The 16,127-nt window shown below is 38.8% G+C and overlaps 1 protein-coding gene across 1 annotated transcript; it reads right to left on the bottom strand.

Annotated features, from left to right (window-relative positions):
* Positions 1-14,299: 14,299 nt before the first annotated feature.
* LOC101594814 (tribbles homolog 2-like) lies at positions 14,300-15,606 on the bottom strand. The gene has a single exon (XM_045157011.1). The coding sequence runs from the start codon at positions 15,604-15,606 to the stop codon at positions 14,488-14,490; it is 1,119 nt and encodes a 372-aa protein (XP_045012946.1). The 3' UTR covers positions 14,300-14,487.
* Positions 15,607-16,127: the final 521 nt, after the last annotated feature.

The following is a 16,127-nucleotide window of genomic DNA, read 5'->3' as shown; positions in this document are numbered from 1 at the left end:
CCCAATAGTAATGCCTTGTAGAATGCCACCACATTATAATAAAGCTAACTGGTCACACTATAATAAGCCAATATTAATTCAGATTTCTCTAGTTTCCCTTGTAGTTAGTTCTATGCAGATTCATCATATGTTTAAATTCATGCCTATACTACTGAAGTCCAGGAGAAAAACAGTTCCATCACCATGAAAACTTTTAATTTGCTTTGTCATAGCCATAGTCACCATCTTTTCTCTCTATTTCTAGCCATGATGTTAATCAGTTTTCCATTTCTATAATTTTATAATTTCATTATAATTATACAAGTGAAGTTATACAGTTTTTAATCTTTTAATTCACATTTGACAGCACTATTCCCTCAGGATTTTTAGAGAGTGAGTTAGAGTATTTTTTTCACTATTGAATAAAATTACATGATGTAGAACTACCTCAGGTCATTTAACTATTTGTTGATGTGTATCCTGGTAACTTATAGGTTTTGATCACTGTGAATAAAGTGGTTATAAAAATTATCTACAGACTTTTTTGTAATTTTTTTTTTTATTTGAGAGCAACAGACAGAGAAGGAGACAGAGAGAGAATGGGCACACCAGGGCTTCCAGCCACTGCAAATAAACTCCAGATGCATGAACCCCCTTGTGCATCTGGCTAATGTGGGTCCTGGGGAATCAAACCTCAAACCGGAGTCCTTAGGCTTCACAGGCAAGGGCTTGACTGCTAAGCCATCTCTCCAGCCCACCTATAACCTTTTGTGTGAACATAGTTTCACGTTTCTGTCTAAATACTCAATTGTGTAATTGCTGGATCATATGGTAATTGCAGGTTAATAACATAAGCTCCTATTAAACTACTTGACTAAATAGCTGAACAATTTTGGAATGCTACTAGCAATAAATTAATGACTAATGAATAGTTATCTGTCTTTGTATAAAAAGTTTTACTGAAACATAGTAATTTTTAGCATTTTTTCCAAGGTTTTTTTCATACTATATGGACACATTTGTATAGTTGTAGCAGACACTGTTTTATTACTAAAGTGATTGGGATCAAAGCACAGACTTTAACAGAACCCTTAACAAGATAGTTTTGGCCACTTGTCCTCAACAAGCCAGGTGAAAGACTAACTAGGCAAGATGTATCAGGAGTAAAATGTTGCTCTATCAGCGTGAGTGGCAGAATTGGAAACTTCAGAGACTGTGTAAAAAGTCAGCCATTGCAGAGAATAGCTTTCTGTAATCCCAGAACTAGAGAGTTGGTGACGAGATGAATCTCTAGAGCTTGTTAAGTAGCTCATGTAGCAGAATCAATGAGCAGTCCCTGTGAGCTTCTGCCTCAGATAAAGGTGGAAAGCAACTGATGATGACACTCCGCATCAAAATTTGGCCTCAACATGCACATGCACTCAGGTGTACACACACTCATACACATGTGCCCCTACACAACATGCATGCACACTCACATAACAACACATATAAAATACAAAAATATGTCATTATAAAAAGCAGAGATCTGAATTTTTTTCAATGTATCCACATCAGGAAGAACAAAGAGGTACAGTTGATCCCTCAAAATCCATCTTTATAGTGCTGACACATGGTTCTTCAGTTTAGAGGGCAAGAGGAATGGTGTGGTGATTAAATTAGGAGTCCCCTTAACTCCTGTGTTCTGAATGCTCGATTCACAGTGGTAGCAATTTGAGAATTAGATCCTTACCTGAGGTGTGTTGTTGGGAGCAGGCTTATGGGTGGAATAGCCAGTTACCACTTGCCAGTGTTTGGTATACTCTCCTGCTGCTGCTGTCAACCTGATGTTGGCTAAGAAGTAATGTCCAGCCTTTGTTAATGTCACATTTTTCCCTTGCCATCTTGGAGTTTGCCCTTAAGTCTGTATGCCAAAATAAACCCTTTCCTCCCATGAGCTATTTCTGGTTTGGTGCTTTGTGCCAGTAACAATAAGACAACTGCAAAGTAAAAATAGTTTCAGTAGAATTGGCTCATTGATGCTGGAAACCAGACTCTGACTTTTGGCATTTTGGCACTGATTGAAGGGAGAAATGGAAGGATTTGAAACTTTGTTGTAAGAGATGTCATGCAGTGGTGAAGGCAGAGTTTCATGGGCCATTCTCGACAGAGTTGAAAGACATGAATGCAGTAAGAACTATGGAATGTGACATTTGGCTTATGAGGAGAAGAAAGAACTCTTTTCGGAATGACCTAGAAGCATTCTAGAGGCAGTTTATATGAAAGGCTTGCTGCATTCTGCCTGCCTGAGTCCTGAGAACTTGTGCAGGGTTGTATTGCATAAAAAAAAAAAAAAAAAAAAAAAAAAAAAAAGGCCAGTGTGGTTCAGGTGGATATGGCACAGAAAGAAATGACAGCAGCTTGGTTCAGATGCAATTGAGAGCTTAAGTTGTGGAGATGGGTTTAGCAGATTTGCATTGGGACAGCAGGAAGTATGCTATCCCATTCTCTTTCTCCCGCTTTTTCTCCACAATAAATTAAATTAAATTTTAATTTAAAAAAATCTAAATTGACTTTTAAAGTAGGAATGAATACATTGCATTTTACAGCATATATGGGGATCAATTTATAGGGGTCAGGGCAGAATATAGTGGTTTGATTTTGGTGTCTCCATTAAACTCAAGTGTTCTGAATCATTGATCACCAGCTGATGGCAATTTGGGAATTAGAACGTACTGGAGGTGAGTTGTTGGGGGTGGGCATATGAGTATTATAGCCAGGTTCCCCTTGCCAGTGTTTGGCACACTTTCCTGCTATTGTCTCATAACATGTTGGCCAGGAGGCAATGCCGAGCCTTTGCTCATGCTAGTTTTCCCCACCATTATGAAGTATCTCTTAGAGTTTTTAAGCCAAAATAAACACTTTCTTACCATGTGCTGCTTATGTTTCGGTGCTTTATGACAGCAACATGAAGCTAACTACAAGATATGGACTATCTTTTAAGTATGGTTCTGCCCATTCTGTTATCTCAGTTTGCCTCTCTTGCAAGGTCATCTGACAAGTTGTCAGTCTTTCTTTCTTTTTTTGGGGGGGTGGTAATTTCTGAGGTAGGATTTCACTCTGTCCCAGGCTGACCTGGATATCACTATGTAGTCTCAGGGTGGTCTTGAACTCACAGCAATCCTCCTATTTCTGCCTCCTGTGTTCTGGGATTAAAGACATGCACCACCACTCCCGGAAATTGTCAGTCTTTCTTGAAGGCAAGTTCTACTGCTGGCTGGCATCAGCTTATTTTGTACCCCACTAGAAATTTCTGGAGAAATTCCAATTTTGACTTTCAATTGACAGCTAAATAAAGGCACACATCTCTTTAAAATATATTTCATCATGTAAGGATAGTAATATTACATGTCATATACACTAAAACATTTATAATCTATGACTTTGTAATGACTATTGACTTCTGTAGGGACTTGTGTCAGTCTGTGTACCAGAGCTCAGAATTCTAGGCTAGGAGTTGGTAGTCTAGAGCAAGTTAGTAAGGTACAGAGGAATGAAATCTGAGTATCATATACCAGGAGACATTGATACTGAAAGAGAAGGGCTCTCCTGTAAAAGCTGTGAATTGGATACGGAAGACTAAGGAAAATTCCAAACAAGAATCTATAGAATTGGGAAAGTCCAGGATTAAAATGAAAGAAATGGATTGAAGGGACACATAGAAAAAAATTTCTAAGCATCTCAATGTTGAGTCAAGCAGATACAATGTTTCTTTAAAATTATCACATGGATTCAACTCCCAGAAGACATGGCCAACCTCTGGTCCATGGACTTCCTTTGGTTTCATCTGATCAAATTTGTCCCAGAAGAACTATTAATGTGACCCAACACAAAATCATTAAGTTAATTACATTCAAAAACTTGAAATTTTTTGTTACTCAATTGAATAGTTCTCTTGGTATAGAGGTTAAACATGCTTTTGACCTACAGGATAATTTAAAGGTGAGACTATAAAACAATACCTTAAAATATTTGATAAAATGACAATCTTATTAAAACTACCATTATTGCACTATCTTAGAAATTATAATTAAGTTACTTTCACATTGGGCCACTGTTTTCCTCAGCATCTTATTAGGAGAGATGTGAGTCATCTGGAGAGCTTACACAGCAGTTAAGGCACTTGACTGCAAAACTTGACTGCAAAGTCTAATGACCTAAGTATGATTTCCCAGAGCCTATGCAGACTCAAATGTGCAATGTGGTACATGTGTCTGGTGTCCATTTATAGTAGTTGAAGGCCCTGGCATACCCATTCTCTGTTTCTCTTCAATCTTTCTGGGATTGCAAGTAAATATTTTTCAAGTGAAATATATGTGCTTAATTTCCATTTTACAGTCATATAAATTGGCAATATGGCTCTAGACAGTTGGCTAAAGCCATGACACAGAAATGGCAGAATAAATCCAGTAATCATACATACAATAACCATATCCTGTTGGAATGCTCAAGGATAGAAGGAGGGTGACTAGAAAGGTGAGGATGTCATAGGGATAGCTTGAAATACACTCTCCTTGTCTCTAGGGAAGTTTTGTGTCAATGCCCTGGTGGAGGTCATTGCAAAACAAGAATGAAGATATTGACATCCCTCCCTATATCCAATTTCTTCATGCTTCAATTACAGGAATAGAAAACAGCACTAATCGTTGAGTAGCTAGGACTTAGAAGTCCAGGTGACATTGTCTAGGAGGAAAGCAGCCTATAGTTGTAAGGGATCTCCCAGAGCCTACATATGATATGGTGTAAGGGGCTGCTAATAGCAGACGTGAATTCAGAGTGCCTTGAGGTCACTGAGCCTCTGAACAAGAAATCCCACATGCTCCATAGTTCCATCAACTTTTGTTTCCCCTCTTCTTCTGAAAGTGGCTAAAAACATTTCCATCACACTTTTACCATAAGTCTTTTCCCCACTCAATTAGTACTTATGGCTCTTCCCTCAATCTCTCTGAAGGCACAGACCCTTAGGACATTTGTACCTCTACATAATTCTTACCAAATGATATCAGTTTGTTTAGGAAACAATAAAGTCAAATAGTCTAAGCATGTCCACAAGTGAAGATGATATGTTCAATGTTTATTCCTGTAGCATTGGGGAAAAATAACATTCTGTTCTTTCATTCACTGCCATAGCTTCTAGAATTATTTTTCTGGGTGAGTTTCTTTGGTTAACTTGGATCTAACTTATTGAGATAGTAACAAAACAAAAAATTAAAATTGCAGGCTGCCTGGATTGTCAAAGCACTTATTTTCATTTAGATGAAACCACTGAATATTTGTTCAGATATGATTGAGATCACAAATTTAATATAATTATTTTCCTCCCTCTGACTTACTATTTTGCTTATATACAATAAGTAGTACATGCACCACTTCAAATTCTAATGTTAAGTAATGAGAGCAAAGTTAAAAAGGTCCACATATGCTCTTGATTTATTTTATTAAAATTGCTGATTTTAGAAATGTTTTCTTCTTTTGTTCTTTTCTCTCTCTCTTTTCATTAATTTCATCTTTCTGTCTTTCATTCTATCAGAAAGAATGTAGGCATTCTAGAATTTATCTAATTTTGTAAAATAATCTTGTACTCAAAATTGAGGGTCTATCTATAATTTCTCAAGTATTAATGCCCTTAAAAATCAAGTGCATTTTTGGTGGGAGAAGTTGCTTAGTGACTAAGGCATTTGTCTACAAAGACTAAGAATCCAGGTTTGATTCCCTAGGACTCATGCAAGCCAGATGTACAAGGTAGTACGTACATCTTGAGTTCATTTGCAGCAGCTAGAAGCCCTGTTGGACCCATTCTCTCTATCTGCCTCTTTCTCTCTCTCTTAACTAACTAAATAAAAATAAATATTAAAAAGAAACATTTGTATTTTGAACTAGAAGAAGCAAGGTAAGATAAAGGACTACATGCCAAAGTCTTAAATTTCATCTACTGTATTTTGAAAATCAAAGCATAGAGCTAGGGCTGAGAGATGGTCCAGTGGTTTAAGGCACTTGCCTACAGAAACTAATGGCCCTGGTTTGATTCCCAAATACACATGGCAAAGCCAGATTCAGAAAGTGGTGCATGCATCTGGAGTTCATTTGCAGTGATGAGAGGCCCTGGTACACCCGTTTTCTGTCTGTCTCTCTCCCCTGTGTCTTTCTCTTTCTGTATCTCTTCTCTCTATCTCTCTGCTTACACATAAATAAATAAACAAGAATATTGTTTTAAAAAAGAATAGATCTTGAAAGATTGCTCAGTGGTTAAGGTGCTTGCTTGCAGAGTTTAGCAACCTGAGTTTGGTCCCCCAGAACCCACATAAAGCTAGATATATATGCATCAGGAGTTCACTTACAGTGGCCACAGGCCCTGGCATGCCCATTCTCTCTATATGCCTCTCTTCTCTCTATATCTCTCTGCTTGCAAATAAATAAATAAAATTATTTAAAAAATATAACAGGGCTGGAGAGATGGCTTAACATTTAAGACACTTGTCTGTAAAGTCTAAGGTCCCAGGTTAGATTCTCCAGGTCCCACATCAGCCAGATGTACAAAGTAGCACATGCATTTAGCATTCATTTGTTGTGGCTACATGCTCTGTTGTGCCAATTCTCTCTCTCTCTCTTTCTGTTTTAGTGAAAAAAGGGTTAATTAATTAAATAAAAAAAACAAAAGAATGAAAAGTAAAGACAAAAATCAAGTTCTGACAGTTATTTTACAAGGAAACTATGCAAATATGTAATGTATTTTGAGACAATTTCTTCAATAACATACTATTCTGCCTTTTCTCATCCCCATTTATTGATTCTCTTTGTTCTCCTAGACATTTTTGCTTACATGTCATATATATGTATATATCATATATGAAAATATTTGTTATTTTTTATATTTTCATAAAATCTAGGACCCACATTTGTGAATTTGTCTTTATTTTTTTTATTTTTTATTTTTTGGTGTTTTTTTTTTTAATTTTTATTCATTTATTTGAGAGCAACAGACAGAGAATGAGGCAGAGAGAGAGAGAGAGAGAAAGAATGGGCGCGCCAGGGCTACCAGCCACTGCAAACGAACTCCAGACGCATGCGCCCCCTTGTGCATCTGGCTAACGTGGGACCTGGGGAACCAAGCCTTGAACCGGGGTCCTTAGGCTTCACAGGCAAGCAAGCGCTTAACCGCTAAGCCATCTCTCCAGCCCGTGAATTTGTCTTTAATTCATTCATTTCCATTGTTTGCCTAGATATTTTATATTTTTGTTTTTACTTTTGTGCTATATATATATATATACTTGTATATGTATATATTCATTCATCTATATAAAATCTAGGACCAAAAAATGAGATACATGACATTAATATTTGCTTGCTGTGACTAACTGAATTAGCTTAACATGATTATGATTAGCTCCAGTTGTACCTATTTTCCTGCCAACAATATAAATTCCATTATATTTATGGTTGAAAGTGTCTATTATATTATTTTATTATATTGTAAAATGTATATGTATAACATATATTATAACATATACTCCAATTCTTTACCCATTCTAATGTTGATAGACACCTATAGTTGTCCTACAACTTAAGTGTTGTAATATGCTCAATTATCCACCAACAGATATTGAAGTTAGAGAGACCATGGATGTTAATTTGTTACTATGACTCTTGCACAGCAGGCATTTCCACCAGCTGTGGCAACTCCTGACTTTAGTGGTCTATCTTGGAGTAAATATATAGGTCATACTTGCCACCATGATTTCCTAGGCTGAGGATATTACTTCTGAGCTGCACACATAAAATACAGCTGATAAAACAAATAAATATTCCAAGCAATAAAGTAACCCAAGTAGTGAAAATCCCAATGCAGTAATATATGAAACATGAAAATAATCAAGGCAACATAAGTCATAAAAATTATGAATCCCATAGTAATGGCCTACAATGAAAGTGAATTAGATAATTTTTTCAGGCAAATAATTCAAAAGAATGATTATATGTGTGCTTAAAGAAATTGAAGAAATCAAATAAGATAAATTCTTGAAGGTATCCCAAGAGAATATAGAAAATTAGCTATCAGTAACTCAAATAGAATAACTCACCAGTGAAGAAAAGATGGAAGAACAGGGACATTCCTACAGGGAGAAAGATAAATTAATGATAAATTATGAGCAGGACTTTCAGGACATTTAGGAACTATGTAGAGGATAAATCTTAGAATTCTAGCCATAGAAGAAGCAGGACTTAAACCTAATGGCATAATATTTTAATGAATTCTTAGAAGAAAAAATTCCAAAATTAGGGAAACACATGCCAATAACTTAATAATTCCAATAAATGCAGGAAAAACCTTTGATAAATTCAATGATTCTCCACAATAAAAATTTGAAAGAAACAGAATAGAAGGAACATATCTTAACGTACTAAAGGGTACATATGACAAACCTATAGCCAACATTATAGTAAAGGGGGAAAAACACAAAACATTTCCACTCAAATCAAGAACAAGATGAAGGAATCCACATTGCCTATTTTTATTTAACTTAGTCTTAGCTAGAATGATATAACAAGAGAAACAAATAAAAGAGATACAAATAGGAAAGGAAAAGTTAAATTTTCTTTATTTGAGATGATATAAATCTACGGGGCTCCTTTCCGGTCAGGTAGTGCCGAGAGAAGGACCAGGCCTGCTGGTTCCTCCCTAGGGGTTGAGAAGGATGATGAACGTCGGACGACTCAGAAACCTCTCCTGGCCACCAGAGAAAAACCACACTGAGTTGGCAGTCTTTTCAATGCAGGAACTCACAGAAACAACTCGCTTTATTACTCTGAGCCTATATCATGTTGGGGATGAAGGTGGGGATTTTAGGGTGGGGGAAGAGGTAAGGGCCAATAGTAAACTTTAAGTATTGAATTGGTAATTACAATTGCCATGTGAAGGTAGCCGGCCAGAAGCCATTAGGCGTCTTGCTGAGTCATAGCTGGCCAGAGACAGGTCGCCAAACGTTAGCTAGGCTCAGGAAGTTCCACTAGGCCTCACGCCTGGGCCTTTCAGGGCCCAACACAAATCTATACATAACTGTCTTTAAAAGGTATTCCAGCATAGTGGCACGATGCAAAATTAGCCCAAACAACAATCAGTAGCCTTCTTATATACCACTAGCAAACATGTGGCTGGGAGAGCAGGCAAATAATCCTATCTCCAATTACCTAAAACATGAAAACAAAAATAAAACCAGGCATGATGGGGCATGTCTTTAACCCTAGCATTTGTGGAGCAATGGTAGGAGTGCTGTCAGTTCGAGGCCACCCTGAAGCTACATCGTGAATTCCAGGTCAGCCTGAGCCAGAATGAGACCCTACCTTGAAAAACCAAAGAAAATAATGAATAAATAAAATAAAAATAAAAAATAAACCTTTATAAGAAGAAACCTCACCAAGGAAGACAAAGGTCTCTTTAATGAAAACTTCAAATTACTCAAAAAAGTTAAAGAAGTGAAGAGGAGAGTAGGAAATGGAAAGCTCTTCCTGGTTATGGATTGGAAAAATGAATATCATAAAAAATAGTTCTCTAACTAAAAACACTCTACATGTTTAAAGCATACCTCATTGCAGTTGTTTTGTGCCACGACCCCTGACCAGGAGCCAAGACCCCCGGTCACCCAGGAGTCACCTAGAGGACCGCCATAGAAGCCGAGACACTCGAATGTAAAAGCAACAGGTTTCTTTTAATGTCAAGCTTAAGCAGGGACTCAATCCACACAGACTGACGCAGCGGGAGTGGGAGAGAGCCCTGACCTTCTAAAAGTAGGGGTTTATAAAGGAAAAGAGTGGGAAGGGGGCAAAAGGGTTATATCACATAGCATCTTTTAAAATGATTGGTTCCAAGAAGGCGCACGTGGGAACATTTCTAGTTGCTCATCTCTGGTCAGCAGACTGCTTGCAGATCCTATCTTTTGCAAGGGGCTGGAGGCCCCCAGAGCTAAGTATTTCTGGAATGTCCTGTTGAGCAAGCGAGCATGAGTTTCAGAAGCAAAGGTCGGCACTTTAATCAGTTAGTTCCTTATCTAGATGAGCCGAGCCCGGGATCCTCCTTTGTTCACAATGGTTTGTCCTACAGTGGCAGTGTCATTGTTTAATTAGTTACGTGTTATTTCTTTCTGGTCTCTCAGTTGCAACACTATTTTTTACAGAAATGGAAAAAAAATCAGGATTTTTTTTGAAGCACGACAGTCCCTTAGATAGTCAAACAAATACTGAATAATAACAACCACAAACAACAACAAAAAGGCTAGAGATATCACTATACCTTATGTCTTTGTATATTACATAGCCATTGCAAAAAAAGACAGCACAATACTGGCACAAAAACATGATAGACAGATAGATAGATAGATAGATAGATAGATAGATAGATAGATAGATAGATCAATGGAACACAGTAGATGATCCAGATATATGCCCAGGTTACTACAACCATCTTATTTTAAAATAATCTTATTGGGAACTTTTAACATATGAACATACTGAAAATTGGCTGCATTCTCATTGGGTTATTTATCCTCTTTGGTCCCTTCTCCTCTGCCCTTATTCCATTAAGGTCCCTTCTCAGTTGGGGTATCTGTAGTCACTTCTGGGTCATGAATGCACCCACTGGTTTCTGTGGGTCTCACAATGCCTCACCGCCTTTCATTTTGTGGCTTACATTCTTTCCAGCCTCTCTTCTTCAATAATTTCTGAGCTTTGGAGAGTAAGTTGTAAGTCTCCTACAGTGTGGAGCTCTTAGAAGCCTCTTATTTTCTGCTTTGATGAGTTTTGAGTCTCCTCAGTATCTAGGTCTCTCTCTCTGGAGATGGTATTCTGGCTAGAAGTGTTAGCAGCACACATATTTAATCCACCACCTCATCTGTGATGTTTCCTGGGTCCTGCACAGTGTGATAGAGATAACTGGATCAGTAGTAGATAGTTGGCTTTTTCTTCTTGGGTCTTGCATCTCCTCAGTAACCCTCGTTATCTGTAAATGTAGGTTCTCTAAGCAAAATTGAGAGCAGTCATGATCAAAGATGATAAATATGTCATATATATTTAGAAGGCCTTTTGATGAGCAGATACTCCCCACTTATCCAAAGAATAGTGGAGGCTTCCAATTATTGTCTGTGGCCTTCCAAGCCACAGGCTTCTGACTTGATTTTCAGCAGCAGACATGGATTCTCTCCCAATAAGAAGTTCTCATTTCCAATCAGATATTATTTATGTCATATATAACTTATATGCCAGGTATAACTTATGTACCACTGTTGTATTAATGGGTATATCTTGCCTGGATGGTTGACTTTGCTGCTTGTAGGTTTTACTGTTTTTTTTTTTTTTTTACACTTTTAGTGACTTTTACCCCTCAGCAGCTGTCATATATCATCCCATAACTATGACTACTAGCAAAAAGGAGAATGGCTTCAACCTCAGTTCCAGTTTGATTTCTCAGTGTACTATAATCACAGCTTGTGGTGTCTTCAGCAATAAGAGCTTGCCATGTAGTTCTGTTGGACAACCATGTGTTTGGGCAATGGTTTTCATTGTTTTTGGTGGTCTCATGGGTCTACTTCACCAACAATTCATTGCAGGGGGAGGAGTGGGCCAATTCTAGCACTGGGATGTGCCAGCAGCAGCTGATGGTTTTAGGGCAAATATTTCTCCACCCTACCAAGGTACTTACACCAACTCCTCCTTTCTCTCTCTTGCTCTCTATCTATATATATTACATCTTTAATTAATTAACAAAGAAGTGGGTTTCTATAGTATTAATTCATTCTATCCTTAGTTTTGTTTGTTTGTTTTGTTTTGTTTTCTCGAGGTAGGGTCTCACTCTAGCCCAGGCTGGCCTGGAATTCACTATGTAGTCTCAGGATGATCTCAAACTCTCAGTAATCTCCTACCTCTGCCTTAGTCTTGTATATCCTTTCCCCCCTCCCTTCCCTGTCCCTCTCCCTAGACCCTTATATCCCCTGTATTCTGTCCTTCCACTGGCCTATATTCTATCCTCTCCTCAGATCCCTCCCTGCTTCTCCTCTCTCTAAGCCTCACTCTAGCTTCCTTACAATAGCATGAACAAATCAAACTATTCCAGGTTAGTACTCCCATATGAGAAAGAACATACAGTGTTTATCTTTCTGTACTTGGATTTATCTCACTTAGTACAATTTGGCCAGTCAATTCATTTTCATGTGAATTTTATAATTTCTTTTTTTTTTTTTTTACTGTTGAATAGAATTCCATTGTGTATATGGACCACTTCTTCATTATATATTCATCAGCTGATGGACATCTTCACTTTTTCCATTTCCTAGCTTACTGTGAAGATGTCATCAATAAATAGGGCTGAGGACATATCTCTGTAATACAATGGCGTGTCTTTAGTGTATATATAGAGGACTGATATGGCTTAGTCAAATGATAAATCTATTTTCTGATTTTGAGAAACATCCATAATAACTTCCATAGTGGTTATACTAGTTTACACTTATACCCACAGTGAATGAGGGTTCCATTTTTCCCCACATGCTTACCAGCATTTATGACCATTTGATTTCTTTTTTTTTTTTTTTTAGTTAAATACGCACAATTTTATTGATTGAAGAGATTAGGATGAGAACATTAAACTGGATACAGGACAAAGCACCAGAGGCCATTGATCCCCACTATGCATGTCGCCAATCTTTCCTCCCACCAAGTACTTAAAAAATCAGGGAGAGGGAAGAAAAAGGGTCCTTCTTGCCACAGCACCATCTTCAGAATGTAAAACCCTCTTTCTATATCTTCTGTTATCAAAAGAGAATCAAGGGCAAGTCTGTGGCAGCCTTGTCTTCTAATTATGACTGGGAAGCCACCCTCCTGGGGACAGGGGCTCCTGCTAAGCAGGCATGAAGCATCCAGAAGTCCACACACACATGCCACGTACTATAATGAAGCACAGATTCAAGTACATTTACATACTAGAGTCCACGTGTGACCTACCCCAAAACAGGACCATTTCACAAAACATATACAGGCAGTAAAATCCAAACTGAGGTACTGGGAACACAAATATTTATGCCAAAAGAGTTCTGTATCATACAGCAATAGAAAAGCCGTAATTTAAAAAAAAAATTGCCACTCGAAATCAAATAAAGCTATCTAGAAAAGCCAAATAAAAGATTATTTCAGGGACAGAAATACTTAAGGAAAAAAATCATAAATGTTAACTACAGCATGTAACACGTCACCCCAAGTCGACCCGTAATTTAAGTACTGGCTTAATACATCACAATGTGACATTTTCCTTAATAAATAGAAGACTTCTTGAAAATACAAAGGTGCGTACTGGGATAGAGAGCTGTTTGTACTTATATCATTCTAGCTTTCAGCTTACTCCCCTTTCTACTCCTTGTGTCCACACTAGAGGGCCTTCCAAGCCAAAAGGATCATCCTTCCTATAGAAAACAAAATAGCTGCCCTGTATTTTATACGGATGGGACAACCTGCTTTGTTTCACTAGTTTCCCATGAAGCAAAGATAAAAGTGTATACTGCGACTGGCTCTGCAAAAGCATCAGAGAACTTCCAGGAGCTTCCCGCCCACTCGGGCCCTCAGCATCAACTGAGCAGACAGGAATGTCTGCTCTGTGAACCCTCACCCTTTAGAAGAACAAAAATGAAAAAGGAGTTGGATTTTCTCCTTTCCTTTCTTCTTTCCCTGGTCTGATAGCGGGAATGCATCTGGAAATTTCACTTCTAATAGTTTCCTGTCATAAACCAATTGATACAGAACAGAAGAGTCTGTTAAAGAACAGATATTTTTCCCCACTTCAGGGAGCAAAGTGCTAACATGTCATTTCCTAACCAGGATATGAAAAGTTTATTTAGAAGATATAAGGAGAGCGATTAAGGAACAGCAACTGGACTTTTGTTTTCTTTTAGTTTAGCACCCGGGTTCCAGGTCAGTCTGTGTGCACCGAATCATGGTTTTATGTGACTCTTATTATCTATCACATGGATGGTTGACTTGTTGGAAAAAAAAAAAAAAAAAAGAAATCCTAGGCCAATTATTCCTTCCCTGAATCATAACAAGAAGTTAAATGCTAACAGTGCAATGCCAAGATACATGTTTGAGGCAGAGTTTCAATTCTATCAATATCTGCAACTAGAACTAGTTTTGAACAAAATGAAAAGTGGGGTAGGTGGGAGTGCCCAACAGGCAAAGGGCAGGGCTCCCAGGCTATGCTAGGAAAGAGAAACTTGGGGGAACCCTGTCTGTTCGATCCCTACCCCTTCCCACATGTCCTGCCCACATGCTACATGTCCAGTCAGCTCCTGGAAGGTCTTCCTCCTCTGAGCCAAGAAATGTATGAGTGCGAATATCTGTCTTGCTGTCCAGCCAGGCCACCTGTGTCCCGGAAGAACTCTTTTCTGGGGCCCTCTCTCACTCCTGGTACCTGCTGAGTCTCCATGGGCCATGATCTCAGTTAAAGAAAGGGTCCAAGTTCTCTTCCATGTTTACATCTGGCACCAGCTGGTCAGAAACTTCCTTAGCACCATATCCTGAATTTGAGACGCTAAAATCTGTAGAAAACCAAGGATGGTCCAGAATTTCCTGTAAGGTCAAGCGCTCTGAGGGCTCCCTCCGCAGAATGCTTCGGATAAGGCACTTGGCCTTGGGCGACAGAGTCTCTGGAATGTTGAACTGGCCTCGGTGAATCTTGCTGAAGAGGGAACTGGGCTCAATGTCATGGAAAGTGTAACGCCCCACCAACATGGTGTATAGCATTACTTCCAGGCTCCACACGTCCGCTGCCTTGCCTGAGTAGCTGCCACTGGTATTCAAGATCTCTGGGCTGACGTATGCAGGGCAGCCATGCTTGTCAGAGAGAGAGAGAGAGTCATCGACTCCCCGGAGAATATAGGCATCTTCCAAGCTCTCCAGCTTGACCCGGGTCCTCTCTTCATCCTTAAAGATGAACTTCCGCAGCTTGAGGTCACGCAGCACCAGCCCCCCATCGTGGCAATGGGCCACAGCAGAGGCGATCTGGTAGAATAGTCTGGCTGCCGCCTCCTCCCTTAGCTTCTTGCAAGTGCGAACAAATGAATGCATATCCCCATAGCTCCGCTCAAAGAACACATAGGCTTTGGTTTTGCCCAGGAGGATTTCGGTGATTTGGTTGATGTTGCTATGGGCAGACAGGCAAAAGCAGGGTGCCAGGGACTCTTGGTAGCAGCTGATCTCAAACACCTTGCACACCAGCTCCTCTCCGCTGTGCAAATGCACAGCCCGAAAAACGTGGTCTCCTTCCAGAGGTTCCAACAATAAGTATTTCCCGATGCAAGAAACCCAATGCGACAAGTTTGGAGTCTCAGGCGGGCTCGGAGAGCCGAGGTTTGGGCTGAAACTCTGGCTGGGTTCCGCGGACCTTATAGACGACAACTCTTCGAAATCCTGGGTTTTGTTCCGCGATCTCCCATATCTCGCTAATGTGATAGGGGTAGGCGTGGCGGGGGATCTCGGGGCGAGCTGCGCTGTGAGGGCGCGCGCCCCGCTGGCTCGCTCGCGCTCCCTCTCCCCATTCAATGTCACCGACCCCATTTGATTTCTTAATGATAGTCATTCTGTCAAGCTTCTCGGAGGAAAAATGTAACCAACAATATTACCTACTAGGGACTCATGTGCCCACAGGTGCAATACTGGCATGACTTAGGGAAAAAAAAAAAAAAAAGAAAGAAAGAAAAAAGAAATCAGAGAGCTCAAATAAATAACAATGTACCCTAATACTACCTTGAGTTTAAAATAAAATAAAAACAAAACAAAGAAACAAAAAAGACCAAAATCAGTAGATGTAAGAAACAATTAAACTCCAGGCAAAAATTAATGAAATGGGAATGACTAAGACAAGACAAATAATTGATGACTCAAAGAATTGTTTGAAAATATTAATAAAATAAACAAAACTTTAGCCAAACTAACAAAAAAGACAAAACTAATTTGATATCAAGACCAGATCCCAATAAAGTTCAATAAGTAGGATATATTTATAAAACATATTTTATCAGGATGGAAATCTAAAAGCAAATAATGAATTTCTAGATTCATATTACATACCATTCCAA

The sequence above is a fragment of the Jaculus jaculus genome, chromosome 8 (assembly GCF_020740685.1).
Source record: "Jaculus jaculus isolate mJacJac1 chromosome 8, mJacJac1.mat.Y.cur, whole genome shotgun sequence".
Classification (NCBI taxonomy): Eukaryota; Metazoa; Chordata; class Mammalia; order Rodentia; family Dipodidae; genus Jaculus; species Jaculus jaculus.
Note: the sequence above shows the minus strand (reverse complement) of the source record. Positions and strands in the feature narration are given on the sequence as shown.